Source organism: Triturus cristatus, chromosome 7 (genome assembly GCF_964204655.1).
Source record: "Triturus cristatus chromosome 7, aTriCri1.1, whole genome shotgun sequence".
In the NCBI taxonomy this organism is placed as follows: Eukaryota; Metazoa; Chordata; class Amphibia; order Caudata; family Salamandridae; genus Triturus; species Triturus cristatus.
The window spans coordinates 1,744,886,752-1,744,904,394 of record NC_140590.1 but is presented as its reverse complement, the minus strand read 5'-3'; the positions used below and the strand labels follow the sequence as shown (position 1 = coordinate 1,744,904,394).

At 43.1% G+C, this 17,643-nt stretch overlaps 1 protein-coding gene across 4 annotated transcripts in view; it reads left to right on the top strand.

Annotated features, from left to right (window-relative positions):
• LOC146812979 (C-type lectin domain family 2 member B-like) overlaps positions 1-17,643 on the top strand; it is a 123,125-nt gene that overhangs the window by 71,635 nt on the left and 33,847 nt on the right. For all 4 annotated transcript variants that reach the window (XM_085620005.1, XM_085620002.1, XM_085620003.1 and 1 more), the window contains one exon: positions 12,155-12,258. In XM_085620005.1, coding sequence (XP_085476131.1) covers positions 12,155-12,258 — 104 coding nt within the window. The remainder of the gene's footprint in view (positions 1-12,154; positions 12,259-17,643) is intronic.

Genomic DNA, 17,643 nt, shown 5'->3' with positions numbered 1-17,643 from the left:
AACAACTGTCCTAGATATTTAATCTAGATACAAAATTGAAAGGAAGCAACCGGGACCAGTGAAACCTGTTTGCAAGGTTTTATTCTAGGAGCAAGTTTCTCTGCTGAATGTTGCATTTAACACAGAGCACTGAGGTTGGTTTGACCATTATTGTGTAAAGAGGTTTCAGTAGTAGAGATGAATAGTAATGAGGGTCTAGTAATTGTTATAGAATCAGAACATCTAGATGGCAGCAAAGGATTTATGCTATTTAGTGCTATGAATGTTTCAAATCCTGAAATAGATAGTGGATAAATGGATGCCAAAAACAACCCTTCATACTTTTTTTTGTGGGGGGGGGGGGTTCTTGGGGTATTTGCTTGGAGTGTAAGATAATTGTTTTTGTGGTCATGTTTTTGATGATGCTTTGGACATTTTTCCATCAGGATAGTGAAGTAAAGTGTGATTTAACAAGTTTTAAGGCAAGTAATATGGTTGTCGTTGGTACCAAAGACTTCCTGGGACTATGTTTCTGGCTGGGGTAGTTGCTCTTGTCTCGGTTAATTTGATCCCTACCTGCTTGACCTACACCAACTAATTTGCATGTGTTTGGATTTTAAAGAGGATGCTCATTGTATCCTCCTCTAACGCCACTTATTCAGTTCTAGGCCCCTTCACACAAGTATCCCCAACTATCAAAAGTCCTGGGGATCAGGATAATGGATTCTTTTAACATGATTTTGTTTTTGTTTGTTTGAATTTGTTAGGCACGTCACACAACACATACCTCCGACAGAGCACAGCTGAAGGCATCTACATTTTGTTGAGGTGGAGGCAGATGTTCTGATCATACTTCAGAGTGATGTAAACACCTTATACCGTGCTGGTTTATGATATAATAAAAAATAGTTATTTACTATGGATAATAAATGATGTAAACAAGGAAGAATCTAGTCTAAGGATAACCAGATAATGCACTAATATACCAAGGCAAATGTTAAAGTAGGCACAAACCTGTATTTTTGACTTCAATTTTTAACAAAGAGGATAACGCCATTCAAGACACTACTGGCCTCCATCCAAATAGTCATCCAAAATAGTCCTCTCTTATGCTCCCTGAGATTATGACTTTTGAACGACTTTTACTGAAAGATTTTGAAAACATGACAGGTAGGTATCAATTTATACCACACAATATTAGCATTGATGAAAAAAGACCTTATGGGAGCTCAAAGCTAACAACAACATATTGATCAAGCTATGTCTTAAGGGTGGTGGCATTGGCAAAACCCAATTGAGAGAATTTCCAAGAAAGCAGAGGAAGATGGCTTTATTATTAACAATATTTTTTTTTTCTCGATAATAACAATCACCGGACCCCGGTCTACTACACATTGCCCAAAATTCAAAAGGTCGTTCTCACCCCGAGTAGACCCATACTATGCGGAGCCATTTTGGAGCTCCTTTTTAGATAAATAGAATTTTTTGCAAAGATCTTGTATTAACTACCTTGACCAATGTAAAAGATGCTACACACTTCATCAATCTGATAGAGGCAGAACATTTTGACCCTAAGACAGATTTGTTGGTAACATTAGATATAAAATCTTTGTTTACCAACAGCCCCCAACAGGGTGACATCAAAGAAATTAGAAACCATTTAGAACATAGACTTGCCCCACATCAGCTTCCAACAAACTTTATCATTTCACTTCTAGAAATAGCCCTGTCTTGTAACTATTTCTTCTTCACGGGTAAGTTTTACTGACCGCGTAAGGGCACTTCTATGGGTGCAGGTTTCGGCCCAAACTTTGCTATACTCTTTGTGGATAATATGGAGACAACGTATATCCTCAATGACACAAATCCTTAATATACTAAAATGCGTATGTGGAAAAGGTACATTGATATATGGTCAGGTGACACATCATAACTTACCTCTTTCTGCCATTGGCTTAACTGTCAATCTGATCTAAAATTCACATACTATTGCAGTAACAATGAAATTGATTACTTGGATGTCACAGCCAAAATACAAGATGAACAACTATGCACTACACTGTTCTATAAACCCACCGAGAGGAACGTATTGCTGTAATACTTGAGCTCTCACCCTCGAGCACTGAGAGATGGACTACCTTATTATCAGTTCTTGCGAATTTGTCGCAATTGCAGATTTAAGGACGATTGCTTCAGAGAAGTCACCACACTCTTTAAGAAACTTTAAGACAGAGGATACCCTAAACATCTTCTTAAACGCAAATTAAAGCATGCACGGTACTCACATAGGGACATACACATTACCAGAGTAAAGATTACACATGACAAGGATTACATGTGTGACCATGTTGTGCCCCATCAGCAATAAACTAACCTAAAGTATTAACAAACATTGCAATGTACTGTTAACTGCAAACATGGCAATGGAAACACCGTTCTCCTTTAGAAGTGTGCCTGATATCAAAGACCATCTTGTAAGAGCACATAAACCCAAACAAATAGACCACACCATTCACCCTCTCCTTGGTCTTCCACCAGTTCTAGGATATTACAAATGCGGTAACTGCATAGCTTGCAGCTCAACCCGAAACACAAAACGATTGAATATGGAGATGTGCGTCAAAGCCGTTCTATTTTCGCCAATTGTAATTCGTGTAATGCAATTTATTGCATACGCTGATCGTGCGATCTAGCCTATATAGGCCAAACCACACAGAAGATAAAGACTAGGATATCACAAAACAAAAGCAGGATTCAATGCATAGTTACCATGGCAACACTTGTTGAGCATATCCTGAGCAATGGACATACGGAAAATGGCTTCTCATGGTAAGTGATTCATATCCTAAAACCACAACCAAGCGGTGGTAACAATCAAAGGTTACTGAACAGAACGGAATGCAAATGGAAGACAAACCACTATAATGGATGCAGTACTTCTTATCTGGATTTACGGGCATCACTTGTTGCAAGATGCTTTACCCCACTCCCTTTTTCCCTCTCTCCCTCCCGCTCCCCTTTTTGTTTACCCTTCTTCTATCCGCTTCTGTACATATATAAATATGTGGTTTTTGTATGTAATTTAAAAGAACCACCTGTGTGTTTTCTTCTGTGTTCATGTGACTATTGTTTAGGTCCATAGTCAGGCGTATATTTGCATAAATTGTTCAGTTGCCAGACAATGCTTTATACATCACAAATAGTAGTAGTGTTTCCATAGAACCGTATTTATTTCTCTGTAAAAAAAATTTGACGTGTGTGTTAACACTATTTGACCCAGATGTAAGTGGAGGTTCACCTTGTCTGCACTCCCATTGAGGTTACCTCATTCTTTGCACCTTTTTCATAGGAGCACCTATGTTACAGCCTGCATACAATAGGGCCTTAACTTTAAGTGCGGCCCCTTTTTTATCAGATCTAATTAATACTTTGGTATTACAGTGCAGTCTAATCCAATGAGTTCTGCTCTATACTACCCATGCATCTCACGCCTAGGTGCACAGCCGCAGTGAACCCTGGGTTTACGGTCCAGCTCTCTTGGTCAGATCCGCATATTCGCACTGGGATCCTGAACAGGAAGTCCTTGGCGTTTATGGCATCCTCACCATTCTTGCGAACGCCACACCTGAAGACTCCGTCCTTAACCACTGATGGGTACAGGCCAGTAGGCATTCTGCCACTCGCCCACGAGTACGTTTTTTTGATAGTCCATATTGAACAGTTTGAACCATTCGTAATTTGATTGCATACCTCCCCTTTAACTAGAGAGACTTGTCCTTCCCTGTTTCTTTCCCTTAGGTTTTAATTCATTTTTTTGAGCCCCGATGTCGCCGCTTCCATAATGCCCCAATAGCTGTGCATACGTTCAACGTTCCACCGGCCTTAGTAAGTAACATTCCAATAACATGCCATTGGTGTATGTTTCAGCTCTAACGGATCCATTCATAATTTTGCTATTACTTTTTACTCTCTAGATTGCCAGCTTAACTCTGGTTATAATATTGTGTGCCTTGAGATGGTTCAATTGTAAATCACTACCCTTGCAAGTTTCTAAAGCGGAAACCTCCCCTGCTAGACGTCCTGTCCCTCTGCAGGTGAACTGATGTAATTAATTTTATAGGGCAGCTCAGGCCCTTCTACCTTGACCCTTCCCTATCCCTCTCACTCCTCTCCCCTTTTCTCCTCCGACCCCCACTCCCACCTCCTTTTCTTCCTTCTTTTCCCTTCCACATCCGTTCAGGGACTCCACAAGTTAGGTTAACTTCCTCCTTTTTTTCCCTTTCAGGCCAATTGATGGCCCAATTCAAGGTGTCCTCCCTACTGGGACAACTCTAGGTGTATGAGTTATTCCCCATCTACTTACCAGGAAAGTCTGTCATTATCTTGTAAATAGCATATGTAGGCCCAAACCAAATCCTGTTCTGAACCCAGTTTTTCTTATTTCTCATAGATACTAGGTGCTCACACTCCTTGCCCTGATGATGACCTCCTATCTTTAGAGGTCGAAACGCCATCAACTCTATACATATTGATTCCTTGTTTACTGTATAAAAAAATGTTTTTTTATTACAAACTTGTCACTGCACGTTCTTTTCACTTAACTGTGAGCACTGGATCTTATTTGATAATATTTGATCGATTTACTTAGAATATTCTGCAATACAAAATATGCAATAAATTAATTACAGTCAAAAATATTGGCTTTGTGCCCATTTCAACATTTGCCTTGGTATATTAATTATCTGGTTATAATGTTCCTTAGACCAGATTCTTCCTTGTTTACATGATATATTATCCACAGTGAACCTCAGTTTTTTTTCTACTGTTTATAACCCAGGTTCTCTAAAATTGTTGGGGTCAACCTTCTTCCCGACTATCTGTTTTATACGATGACGATGATTTAGTGGCAAGACCAGTCCTGGTAGTTATTTGATGTGCCCACAGTGCCTACTGTACCAGAGGAGTCCTACAGAAGAGGAATTGACAATTCAAACAATGATAATTATTCATAGGTGATAGAGGAGATATTTTTAGTTTCTGTCCCCTGAAAGATCATGTTGTCTTTCTGAAGAAGTGTGTGTTCGACAGCTGTCATAATGTAGATTCTTGTGTGTATGAATTTCTTACTATGAATTGTTTCAATCTCACCTATGCAGCCCTTAAACAGCTCTCTCAATTTTCTTTCCTGTATGCACATAGATTTGCCTTCTAGGAAGGGTGCCTCTTTTATCTTGGCCACCCATCTGCATGTCAGCAATAGGTGTCCTGCCTATGTCAGGATTTGTTACCATTTTGTAATTTTTGCGGTTTTTGAAAAGGGGTTGGCCTTGCCCAACCCATCTATTGTCTTCTGTTAATCAGTCTGAGTATTTTCCATGAGAATGTAAGCGATTCTTTTATGTTCCCGGGTGATTTGGTGTGGTCTTAGGAGTGCTCATGGGACATTGTACCGTGGCAAATTGCTCTCCGTACTCTTTTCACCCTCATCCCAAGTTACTCTGAATTGCTGTTGCTACATTGATCAGTATTCAGAAGTTATGGAATTAACTTGTTTTTTTTTTACAAAATTAGTTTTGTAAAAGTCACTGCATCTTTCTGTGATAAAGGATAGCACATATCTGAGCTTGCTTTCTAAGTTTGTATCAAACTCATTAATTATGTTGAGATTAATCTTGGGTGATTGTCAGTGCCATGTCTTGTTTGTATTTTTGTTGTAATTTATTTGGGAATTCCTGTGTCATTAGATCTTTTTTCCTGTAGAGGTCATGATTGTTAAATCTACAGGCTTGTTTTATTAAATTCTTAGGTCTGCCTACAGACAGCTTTTGTTTTTCGGTGACATCATACCTAATTTGAAATTTTCTTTAGTTTTTAAAGTACTGTATGAAGCGAGAGAGGGTGTTGGGTCAGCCCACCCAGACACTGGTTGTCCTGTGTTTTCCATGCTTCCAATACAGCTTGAAAGGTCTCTGTCTAAAGTCCCAGGCATTTTCCAAACTGTTGCCTTATTCCATACATTTTGGTAATGCGACCAAGTAGGTCTTTTGCTAGACTACAAATGTGGCATTACATATAGCTTGTAAATGAGTTAAAAGTTTGTTTGTTTGTTTTGCGGACACTTTGTTGTAACTGCTGATTTTGGGTTACCTAATCACCATTGCTCATTCTCTTTAGGTCACAACCTCCACAGCAGGTCTGCTAAAGACATCTTGGGGACTTTCAGAAAGTTAATCTAGGAATGCATTCCACTCCTTGATTACCATTGGCTTTGCAACTCACGCTTTCTGGCTTTCCATTTGCTGGCTTTATTTGCTTTAGGCTCTCCAGGTTCAGTTTGTCCCTCCCGTTGCCTAAACCGTGTTTACGGTATTCTTCCACAAACCCGTTTTCTGTTAACAGGCCTTTAAATCTTGTTCTTATCTCATCACATTTGCTGTGCATTCAAAGACGGAAGTCAAATGTCAGGCGCTGTCTTCCAAGCGTGCTTGTTTACTTTTCTTTCTCTGACTTCAAAGTGAGAGGATTAATGTGACGATCGGGCTGGATACAGGGTGTAGGAAAGCGTTTTTTCTAGCATGCTCAACATTTTAATAAATTTTGTAAGTATTTCAGAATATATCAGCGTTATGAATGCACAAATGAAGCACGTTTTATGTAATTTCTAAAGTGTGTTGGAAACCAATGCTTCATTATGATCAAAACCAAAAATTAAAACTTGGTGATGCAATTTCCACACATTTTCGTCTGTGTGCTGTTTAGTTTTATTAGTAAAACTTATGTATGTGCAAATTTAATGGTCATTTCAATTGAAAATGTGTTGTCAGTAATTGCAGTGTGCTATCACACCAAGAATACTCCATTCTACGCCACTTCACTCTACTCTGCACCACTTGCACTCTACTCCTCATCACTCCACTTTACAGTACTCCACACCAATGCACTCTGCACTGCTCCACTCTACACCACTGCACTCTACGCCACTTCACACTACGCTTATCTACTCTACCAGGTACCACTCTACTTTATGCCAATGCACTCTACACCACTCCAGTCTATGCCTCACCAATCTATCTGCATAACTCTATCTATGCCACTCTGCAACACTACACTCTATGCCAATACACTCTACTCCAATGCACTTTACTTTGTAACACTCAACTGCATGCCACTGCACTCCACGCCAATCCACTCTACGCCCCTCTAATCTACTCTGCACCACTGCACTATGCACCACTTTACACTAGACCATTTGACTCAAGCCACTGCACTCTAGCCTGCACCACTCCACTCTATGCCATTTCACTCCACTCTGAAGCAATCTACTCCACTATGTGCCACTCCACTCTGCGCTATTCAAAACTGCACTCTAGACAACTGCACTCTGTCAGTGCACTCTAGTCTGCATCTCTGTACTCTATGCCACTCTACTACACTCTACACCACTGCAATCTGACACTCTACAACACTACACTCTACTTTGTGCCACTCTATGCTATTTTACTTTACGCCACTGCACTCGTTGCCACTTGACTCTACTCTGTGGCACTGCCCTCTGCATCACTCTACTCTACATCATTACTCTCTATGCCATTGCACTCTACCCTGCACCACTCCGCTCTTTTCCATTTCACTGTACTCTATTTCACTCTTAGGCACTCAACTCTACTCTGTGCCACTGCCCTCAGCATCACTCTACTCTGCACCACTCTACTCTATGCCACTCCTCTCTACGCCACTCCACTCGTCACTACTGCACTCTACTGTGTACCACTCTAACTTACGCCACTGCATTGTATGACACTGCATTGTACGCTGCTGAATTCACTGCCACTGCTTTCCACACCACTATACTCTGCAACACTTTGCACCAATGTACTCTAAAACCAGTCCACTCTTCTCTATACCACTCCAATGTATGCCACTCTATGCAACTCCACACTTTGGCACTCCAATACACAACATTGCTTCTGCTCTCTACAGCACTCTACTCCACTTTTCTCCATTCCACTCTACGACACTGCACGCCACTCTCCTCTATGCCACTAACTTTTAGCCATGCTGAACAGCAGCCACGCTGGTGAACAACATGGTTAAAACACATTGGCAAAGCCAATAGCTCTTACATAGGAGAGACCTGTTGGCTTTGCCAATGCTTTGTTCCTTGCTGGCTTCGTAGTACGTTGTTTGTTTTATTTACATAAGTACGCTCGCATAGTGTCTTCTACAAGAAACCTTGGCAAACGCTTAAGGCTTGGCTTATAACTAAAAATGCAAACTAGAACTGCTGACTAGCAATATATTTTAGATTTCTCCATATTTTTTTATTTAATTACTTAGAGAGTTACCTTTCCGAACCTTCTCCTTTATTTCCCTGCCTGTTTTTTTTCCTTGTTTGGTGCATTACACAACTCTTGGTTTTTATATCTGTCCACTTTAATGTAGTTGACGGGGAATTCCCCCTTGTCCCACCTCTTTTGTGTTTTTTACAACCCCGTGCTTTTATTTTGTATTTTAATTGTCTGTAAACCTAGCCCTTAATATTTATTTAATTTCACAGTTTTTTTTACTTTTAATTTTATTACTTCAAGAGTGTTTGTTGCCTTCATAAATAAACTGGAAAAATTGTTGCAGCAGAAATAAAAATGAAATGCTTGTCAGACCAGCTCTATTTGAGTTCTCTACCTGATATTTACAGCAGTTTTGTTCCTATTAAAACAAGCATTGGCATAGCCAATAGGTCTCGCCTTTGGTATCTTATAAGTGTTTAGTCATGCAGCATATTATGCTGGGTCATGTGCCGCTAGGGATAGCTATTCAATTACTACACACTGGGTCACGCAGTGTAATTCAGGAATGCATGCTTGCCTCTGCCGCATCTTTCCTGATCGGATTTGAAAATTAAAAGCAATGACGGGAGGGTGGGGGTGAACTGAAAGCAACTACGGGAGGGTAGGAGAGAACTGAAAGCAACGTTGGGGGGATTAGGGGAACCAAACGCAGCGATGGGAGGGTGGTGGGATTAGGAAACAATGAAGGGGAGGGTGGCAATTTTTGTAAACATGGTTGGCAAAAGTAATGGTTTCCAGCCTGCAGCAGATCACACAAAATGTGTCCATGATGCTGGGGCCCCAAATCCTTAAGATGGCGCTGGGTAGCGACAGAGTCTGTGGTGGAAGGGGTCAGGCAGGGAGGAAGGAGTGGAGATAGAGAAGTAGAGGTGCCATAGAAAGGCCAACCACTGCCCCAGCCAGGGTCCCTCGGAAAATGAGGTGGGCTTTGAAAGGAGGGGCTCTGGGCAGTTGCTCGATGAGCCCGTGCCTTACAACATATCTCGCTGCTCGTGGCCTCGTCTAACATGCAGCGTGCTGTGCCCTGGCCCCCACCACGGAGGAGTGAAGCACATGCAGTGTGCTGTGCCCTGGTCTCCACTGTGCGGGAGGACTGAAGCACATGCAATGTCTGTCCTGGTCCACACCCCACAGGAGGACTGAAGCGTTTTCAAAATGCAGTGCCTTTAGTCCCCAGCACATAGGAGGACTGAGGCACATCCATTGTGCTCTGTCCTGGTCCCCACCGCACAAGAGGACTGAAGCGCATGCAGCGTGCTATTCCTCTGTCTCCACTGCACAATAGGACTGAAGCACATGAGGGGGCCAGTGGCAGCTGGTGGGTTATTAAAGCGGTGAGGCCCAAAAGCACTATCCAGCACCCAGGCCTAGCTTTCCAAGCACGGGCCAAACTTTCACATCGCAAACAAGCAGACATGCATACACACACATTTGCAGGCATGCACACAGACATTGCAAACACAAAGAGATGATGGACGGAGTGCTGAAACTTTTCAAACACTCACCCCCAGTCACAGATCTGGGATTAATCCATTATCATTCTTAAGCTCACTTTGCCACCCCAGTTCAGACACAGCTATATGCAAATCAGTCTTGACCCTGTGCCTCATGGGAACAGTTCAGCCCGAACTGCCGAGCCATGTCTTCCCTGGACCGGAAATAAGCATCCTGGGACCGGTTTCGGGCTATCAGCCCTCTTCTGCCAGGCTAGCTTGAATCCAGTGGCAAAGTGAGCAAGTCCATCATCTCTTTGTGTTTGCTATGCACACAGACCTTCCCACATACATGCACAGTCACTCCCAGCACACAGACAAACACACATTTTTAAACACAAAAACTTACCTGAACAGGCCCATGATTTCCAACTTTAGTCTGTATACAGCAGCCGGAGGCACACACACGAGCTGCCACCCAATCAGAAGCTGAATTGGGTTGATGGTGCAGAGGGTAGACATTTTTCCTCTATTCCAGCTTCTGACCCGGCACGAGGATGTGTGATTGACAAGCCCTGACGCTCCCTTATCTGACATGCTGCACTGCGTTTTGCTAGTGCAGCATGGCAGATATGTACTGTATATGTGTGAGGCTGGGCTGTAACAGCCCCTGCCTGACAAATGAGCAATACATTGAGGGGAGGCCTTGTATGCCTGCAAGCAATGTTGCAACTTCTACAATCTACATGCAAACAAACGATCCGTGAGATCGTTTGATTTCATATAAAAGCATTCGCGGCAGAGGGAGGCAGTGGGTGGACCTTGGCACACCCTTTGGGCAGCCGCTGCTGCAGTGTTCTCTGCCCCGGTCTCAACTGCACAGGAGGACTGAAGCTCAAACTTGCCTGTGAATATGAGAGCAAACAGGGAACATGCACGTTGCTCTAACACTGCGGCTGCCTTGATTCCATCAATGTATTTATTCTTTCAGCTTGCATAGAACCAAAGATCTACCTGGAGTCCCGTTCACACTCTGCATCTATCTCCTTAACCAGTATCTGCGCCTCCTTTCAGCAAGCTTTCTGAAGTGCCCTCGTTAGTACGAGACCGAGGCGGATATTCCACCCAAGTGCCTTGGGGCATTTGTCCAGGATGACATGATCCGGTTGATAATTCCATGTTATTGCAATAGGCCGGGCCGTGAAATCAGCCAAGCATACACGGGGGGATTCGGCTCGTCCACTAGAGCACATCTGCCGCTCCACTAATAAGAGACAAGGGGTGATGGATCTGTCCGTTTCTACGAGCGGCTCCCTGGGCGCTTCTGACTTTTAGGAAGGTCTCGCGCTAGTTGAGGTCACCCCCATCCCGCCCAGAGATAAGCAAGCCTGCGCGGGCCGAGGCACTCTGGATAGGGTGAGGCGCCGTGGGGTTCCAACACGGACCACGCGCGCCGGTTACACCAGGGCGTGATGCTCACAGGCCACAGACCTCCATGTTAGGACAGGAGTTTGTCCCAGACATTTTGAGTGCAAGCAAGTGATCGATATCTCATGGCTGCTCCATTTTAGTGGAGATGATTCATTACTCCATAAAAACAAGCGCGAGCGTCTTGCGCTGATGGCGAGAGGCAGCAGGGGGAGAGGTGGGGGCCTGCGCCTGTTTCCCTTGCAGGAACGAGCAGGGGCACCATATGTTTGCAAGTTAATTACAAAGATATGGTGCCAAAGCTCGCTCTTGCAAGGGAATCGCCAAACATGCACGCGTTGCCATTCAAAGCAATGCAATGCGTGCACGTTTTTGCCCGCAAAGCTGTGCTGATTACTAAAGGTCTTTTTCCTCTCAGCGCATGCGCGCTGCGTAGGCAAGACCTGAAAAACGAAATCCATACAGTATTGTGATGCAGTCATCACAGAAATTCCCCTGGTGGCTTCATTCTAGGATTGCATTCACTACATAATCTTTTTTATGGTTATAAGATGCTACATCTACATAGCAAGGTGGCTGCCCTACAGTTTTGTAGAAATGAACTTTGACATTTACCACCAACTTTCCACAGTTCTCTTTTGGCAAATGCATATCAAATGAGTAGATACGTCTTTTTCAGAGGAATATAAATACTGTAGGACAGTTATGTGAATCAAATGATTTAGTTTATCAGCCAGCAACTAACATTGTGTATGAATCAAGTGGGTCAAATGAGTGCGTCAAGCAATGAATGCTCAAATTCAGGTTGTGTCCTTGTTTTTTTCTTCTCAGGTCGCAGCTGTCACCTGAATGTATTCTTTATCCATTTTGGAAATCTGTCAGTCTGCACTCTGCCACTCCACAAACTAATTGTGCTTAACCCTAATCTGTGTGTTTGTTTGTCCCTTTATTTTGTTGTGCTTACAGGACTTCATGATGCGTTACAAAGAGATGCATGATCACTGGATTGGTCTGCAGAGGGATATTCATCAACCATGGATATGGGTCAATGGCACCGAATTCAGCAACTGGCAAGTCCGCAGTCTTTTCCTTATTTCACTCTCTGACATGTTTAAGTCACTAATGCCACACAATGAATTGACATTGAAACAAAGTTTTTTGCGCTATTGGTCGGACTTAAATTACAAGCTTTCTGGTGGATTGCCTGCAAGAAAGCTACCAGTAGCTGAGACTAGGGCTGCATTTTTTTGAAAATCAACTTAATGAAGACCGGGGAGAAGGCAGAGGTCTTCTGTAACCCTTATGCCTCAAATAACCTGTCTATCTCACCTAATGCCCAGGACCAATGAACCTATGACATAACCATGGAAAGGGTGTGTCATTGCCAGAACCCCTTTCAGAGGGCCACAGGACAAGCAGGAGCTCCTTGGCCCAACCATGGAGGGCCTTTTACTCATTATGTTCTTGGGCCCAATGTACTACGGATCCTGAGAAACAGGCCAAGCACCTCTTCAGCACTTGACTCTCAGTGGTAGCACAGTCCAATGGTTCTGGGCTTCTTGGGGAGGAGGTAGGTTTAGGGGTAACACAGGCTCACAAATTAACATAGCAACCTCAATAAATGAATGACCAACTAAATATTTGTTTTTATAAAAAGAAGTATTTATGCACAAAGCACAATACAGTACACACCAAATACACCAGTTTCTTTCACTTTCAACTACGGACTGTGTTTATTCCACATTTACTTGAGGCAACATCCAGGTTAGACCCCTGCTAGAGATTACAGGGTTTAAAAGTCCCGCAGTGGTTTTTCAGAATCAAATGTTCTAGTACCTTTGTCAGAGCAGACACCCCCTACAAAGGCTTCGTGATTTGAGGCACAGTCTTACCTCCGTTGTCACAGTAACTGTTTGTCTTCAACGGCAGACCTGGGGTACCACTCTAGTTTGGATGGCAAAGTAGCTGCTCTGAGCTCATCATTGCACACTGTATACAGGAATCATCCTCCGCTTCCTCTGTGCGTTTCTGTATCCGGCATGCAGAAGTAGAGTTCTGTGCTCTCTTCAGGTCACAGTGCTGCACTAGGGCGACAACCCTTACAGATTCACTCAGGCCCTCACCTGATATACGGTGGCCATGAACAATGCACATAGCCAGGCAGCATGATTAGTGTGGCAGTTCTGACAGACCAGAATCACACCCTCCGCTCCAGGATCCTCTTGGCAGTATCCCCACTGGACCTTGTTCCCTCCATGCAATCTCCATCTCACAGGGTCTGCTGGTGTCAGGTCAGGCTTTAGCTGGTGATCCAGTTGAGTGTTCTTAATTGTCCCGCGTAACATCTCCTCACCTTGCAGGGAGACTGTCAGACCCTGAATCCCCAGTCCTGGTCAGAACCAGCAGAACTCGTGCTGACCTTCTCCAAGCTGATGTATAGCATTAGTTTGACAATGTGGGAGTCTCAATCTCTCCTCTTAATAATCGATTTCCTTACACACATGTGATTTAGTGTTGGTCTTTGAAGGTCATGTTCTTTGGGTTGCCCACTTTGAATTCCCCATTCCACCTCTCTAGCTCTAGAGAGCATTCTATCACTGCTGGAGTGTCTCCATATGTGATAGCCCCAAACATAGGCCATTGGTGTGACTAGAGGATCACATCTGATTTCAGCCTCAGTGAAATATGTATCAAAGGGTTACAAAAGCTCTCCAGCTCTACTCTTTAAAATTCACTTATCAGCCGTATCTCCTTCCTGAGATGTGCCTAGTGACCTCTTTTGAAATCAAAGTTCCCCTTTTGAAGGGTACTAAAGAGCATGGCTCTTCTTCCTCCAGTGTGTGTTTAACACCCAGCTCTCAGGAATGCAGCAAACTATAAATCTGTCTGCTGGACTCCTACTTCCACAAGCTCCTCCAGCAAGCCCTGGGTCTCCCAAAATGGAACCCATATATTCATAGACTCATATACATCCCTGCGTGTACATGCAACCAGGCGCATTGGCTGACACTGCATAAAAACCAATGCAGGCCAACGTTAAATTAAGCACACAGCAGCGAACGTTATATGAATGGGTCAGTGTGCACCACTCCAGTGACACAGGTAAAAAGACCTGTTCGCTCTATGGATTACTAGTACCTGAAAACATGGTATGCTGCCACCACTGCACTTGTGTTGCGTAACTCCAAGAAAAGGTAGTAGCCTTACACCACCTGAGAGTAATGCTTTTGGCACCCCTCCCAGTCTTTAGCAGGACAGCAATGCACAATACAGGCCTAAGGCATGGTGCACATGCATGATCCATGTTCAACCATGGCCAAAACATTTTTACCAAGGTTACAGATATCACTGCAGCTGGGACACTCGGGGGAGGGGTACATGTCCCTTACTGTGTGAGGGACCTTTCAATCCCAACAATTGAATCATACTCTGTGATGGTCGTCTGGCTGTACTACTTAAGTGTTACTCTACATGCCCAAACCTTCTCTTTTAACCAAACCAATGAGTGGTCCAGCTAAAAACCACATTCACTCCGAACACCACTACATACTCTCAGATTTCTCTGCACTCATGTCCACTTCCTGTGCTGGACAACTTGGAACAATGCTAATATTCTGAAATGTGACTTGTTGACACCATATGATCCCCAGTAGGAAGTGGAATGGTCTCTTCTGGATGATGCCTTTGAATGTTCCTCTTGCTTTTGCCCTGTCCCTGCTTGCTCTTCCGTATGCGTCTTCTTTCCCTTTGGGCACTTTGAAGAGGCCTTCAAGCTGCAAGAGGTGCCTAACAACTCATCAGTAGATATCGAGAACACAGTTGTTTATCATGCCAAATTGTGATGCCAGTAGCCAGCTATGATCAATGCTTTCATTAACAAGGGAAAATCCCCTGTCAATCCTAGAGTCTTTGGTTCAAATCCTGGCTTTGGCACTTAAATAAAACAGTATTGTTGTTCTGGGTAAAACGCTTCATGCTTTGAATTGTAACTATGTCATTCAAATTCTGTAACGTGTGATTCGGGAACAAAAATGTCCCTTCGATTCTGCTTTCTTTTCCCTAATTTTAAGATTTCATGAACAAACTTGGGGTGTTGTAGTTAGACAAGATTAAGATATTTCTGCACCAATTAAAAGATTCTGTTTGATGCTCTCCACTGCACCTTGGAACTAGGTTGGCGCATTATGAAATGCATATATAATTAGAACTGGAAAATGTGTATCATAAACAAGCACTGGCAAACCCATCAGCTCTGGGTTTAACTTTAAAATACATCTATGCAGAAATGTTATGTGCTCGATTTACAGTTTTGAAAACCAGCCCTATTGCCCATATATAATGGGTACACAAGGAGACAAAGCTTCTCTCGCAAATACAAAAGCGCTCACACCTATAAGCAGACAGGCACAAACTAGAGAATCTCATAATTTGCATTCTGATTACATTTATAACTCACTCTATAATGTAGGATGTCCAATCATTGTTTTAAAGTTAAAGCATGGCTGCCACATTTAGAACCAACATATTGGTCACCTTGGAATGGTAAATCAATGATACCCTATGGACAACAGCATTCGATAATGGTTTCCTGGTTTAGAGGAAGTGGCTACATGGCGATGTGGCACATTGAAGATGAAATGAGCAGCAAGCGAGTGACCAGTAAGCACTGCCTGGAGAGCTGTAGTATCCATTCAAACAATAAAATAAAAAGTGGAGAGGCAAGAAAATTAAAGGGGAATTAGAAAAAGAGAAAATTCAAAACTATAGGACTGTCCAACTAGCTCTGAAACTGAAGTACAGTAATTTTCAAGCGTATGTACACATGTAATCAGTAAATGCCATCAGTCACAGGATGAGAGGGCCAGTGACTGATAAAGAATAATCCATTACCCCACGCAGTTCGCTGTCATGGAAGCAGAGTGTAAATGTTACTCAGTCAGTCCCTCTAAGTATTAAAATGGATGTTTATTTATATATATGTATATAGATGAGGTTGTATTTAATATATCAAGCTCCAAGGTACCCATAGGGCAGGAACGCACTCAGATCATTGACGGGAATAAATCCATTTATTGGTAAAAATGCTCCCCCTGGACAGATTGCTTCCGCAGCTTACTGGTTGGTTTCACCGCATTCTGCAGCTCAAGTCGATAACGCCGACGCGTTCCGAAGCTTCTGTGCTTCTTTTTCAAAGGCTCGACTCCCATGTGCTGTTGAGACACACCTGTATTTAATATATATATATATCTCCAACACAACAAGTTAGCCCTGGTAGAAGAAGCCACAAGGTCGGTATTGCATTAAATCCATTTTATTACAGGGCAGCTGCATACAGTGAAACAGTCACCAACATTTTCGCCAAGCAGACCGGTTTCGGGAATCTTTTCCCTTTCTCAATGGCGTTTTGCTGACAACGACGATTTGTCACGCACTTGATCCTTAAAGAGCCTGCTTCAGTGGGCATGGCCGCATGCACGGCCTTCTGGTTCTCGTAGTGCATGAGTTTTAATCTCAAGTGAGTTCATCATTATTAATTTCAGCAGAAAAATACGGCATTCTTTAACAACCCCTGTGGGTTGATGAAAAATCACGCTGAGTTTCCCTAATGCCCTCATGAAACCAGCCTCCCGTTTCAATTATGGCATTTCATTTTATATATATATATATATATATATATATATATATATATTGCTCCTCCGTTTGCTCAGGTGTGCCTACCGCCTCCAAACCAGGGGGCGCGTTGACGAACGGACCTCCCAAGCACGGTCCGATAATATTCAACAAAACTTCCTCGCAAGTAGGAAAGCCGACGCCGTGTCTTGTGCTTCAATATTTCTTTTATTTGGTCAGCTAAAACGTTGAACGCGTTTCGCTTGTCCCGCAAGCTTGTTCACCAACCGTTGGTGAACAAGCTTGCGGGACAAGCGAAACTCGTTCAACGTTTTAGCTGACCAAATAAAAGAAATATTGAAGCACAAGACACGGCGTCGGCTTTCCTATTTGCGAGGAAGTTTTGTTGAATATATATATATATATATATATTATCTACTGCCGGTCGCCAGTAGATAGTTATAGTTACAACCTAGTTTCCATAGGAAATCTCAAAATTCTATTTTGAATAACTTTGGCGCCGGTTGACGAATCCTCGCGAGATTTTCAAAACTAATGGGGCGCTCCGCTCAGCTCCTACCCTGAAAGTCAAGGGGTGATTCGTCAAGCGGGGGCCGAGAAAAAAGGGGGGTCCCAAAACGCGTTTTCTCCATGTTATTTTCCATAGGACCTTTAGACACAGCTACAGCCCGAACGGCTGAACAGAATTACGTGAAATTTGGCAGAGAGGTAGCCATAAGGTCAAGGAAGTGCCTTTTGCAGGTCTGGTGTAAATCTGTTCAGTATTTCCTGAGAAAATAGCATTTAAAAGCATATCAATATCTATACGCGCGCAGCGTGCACGC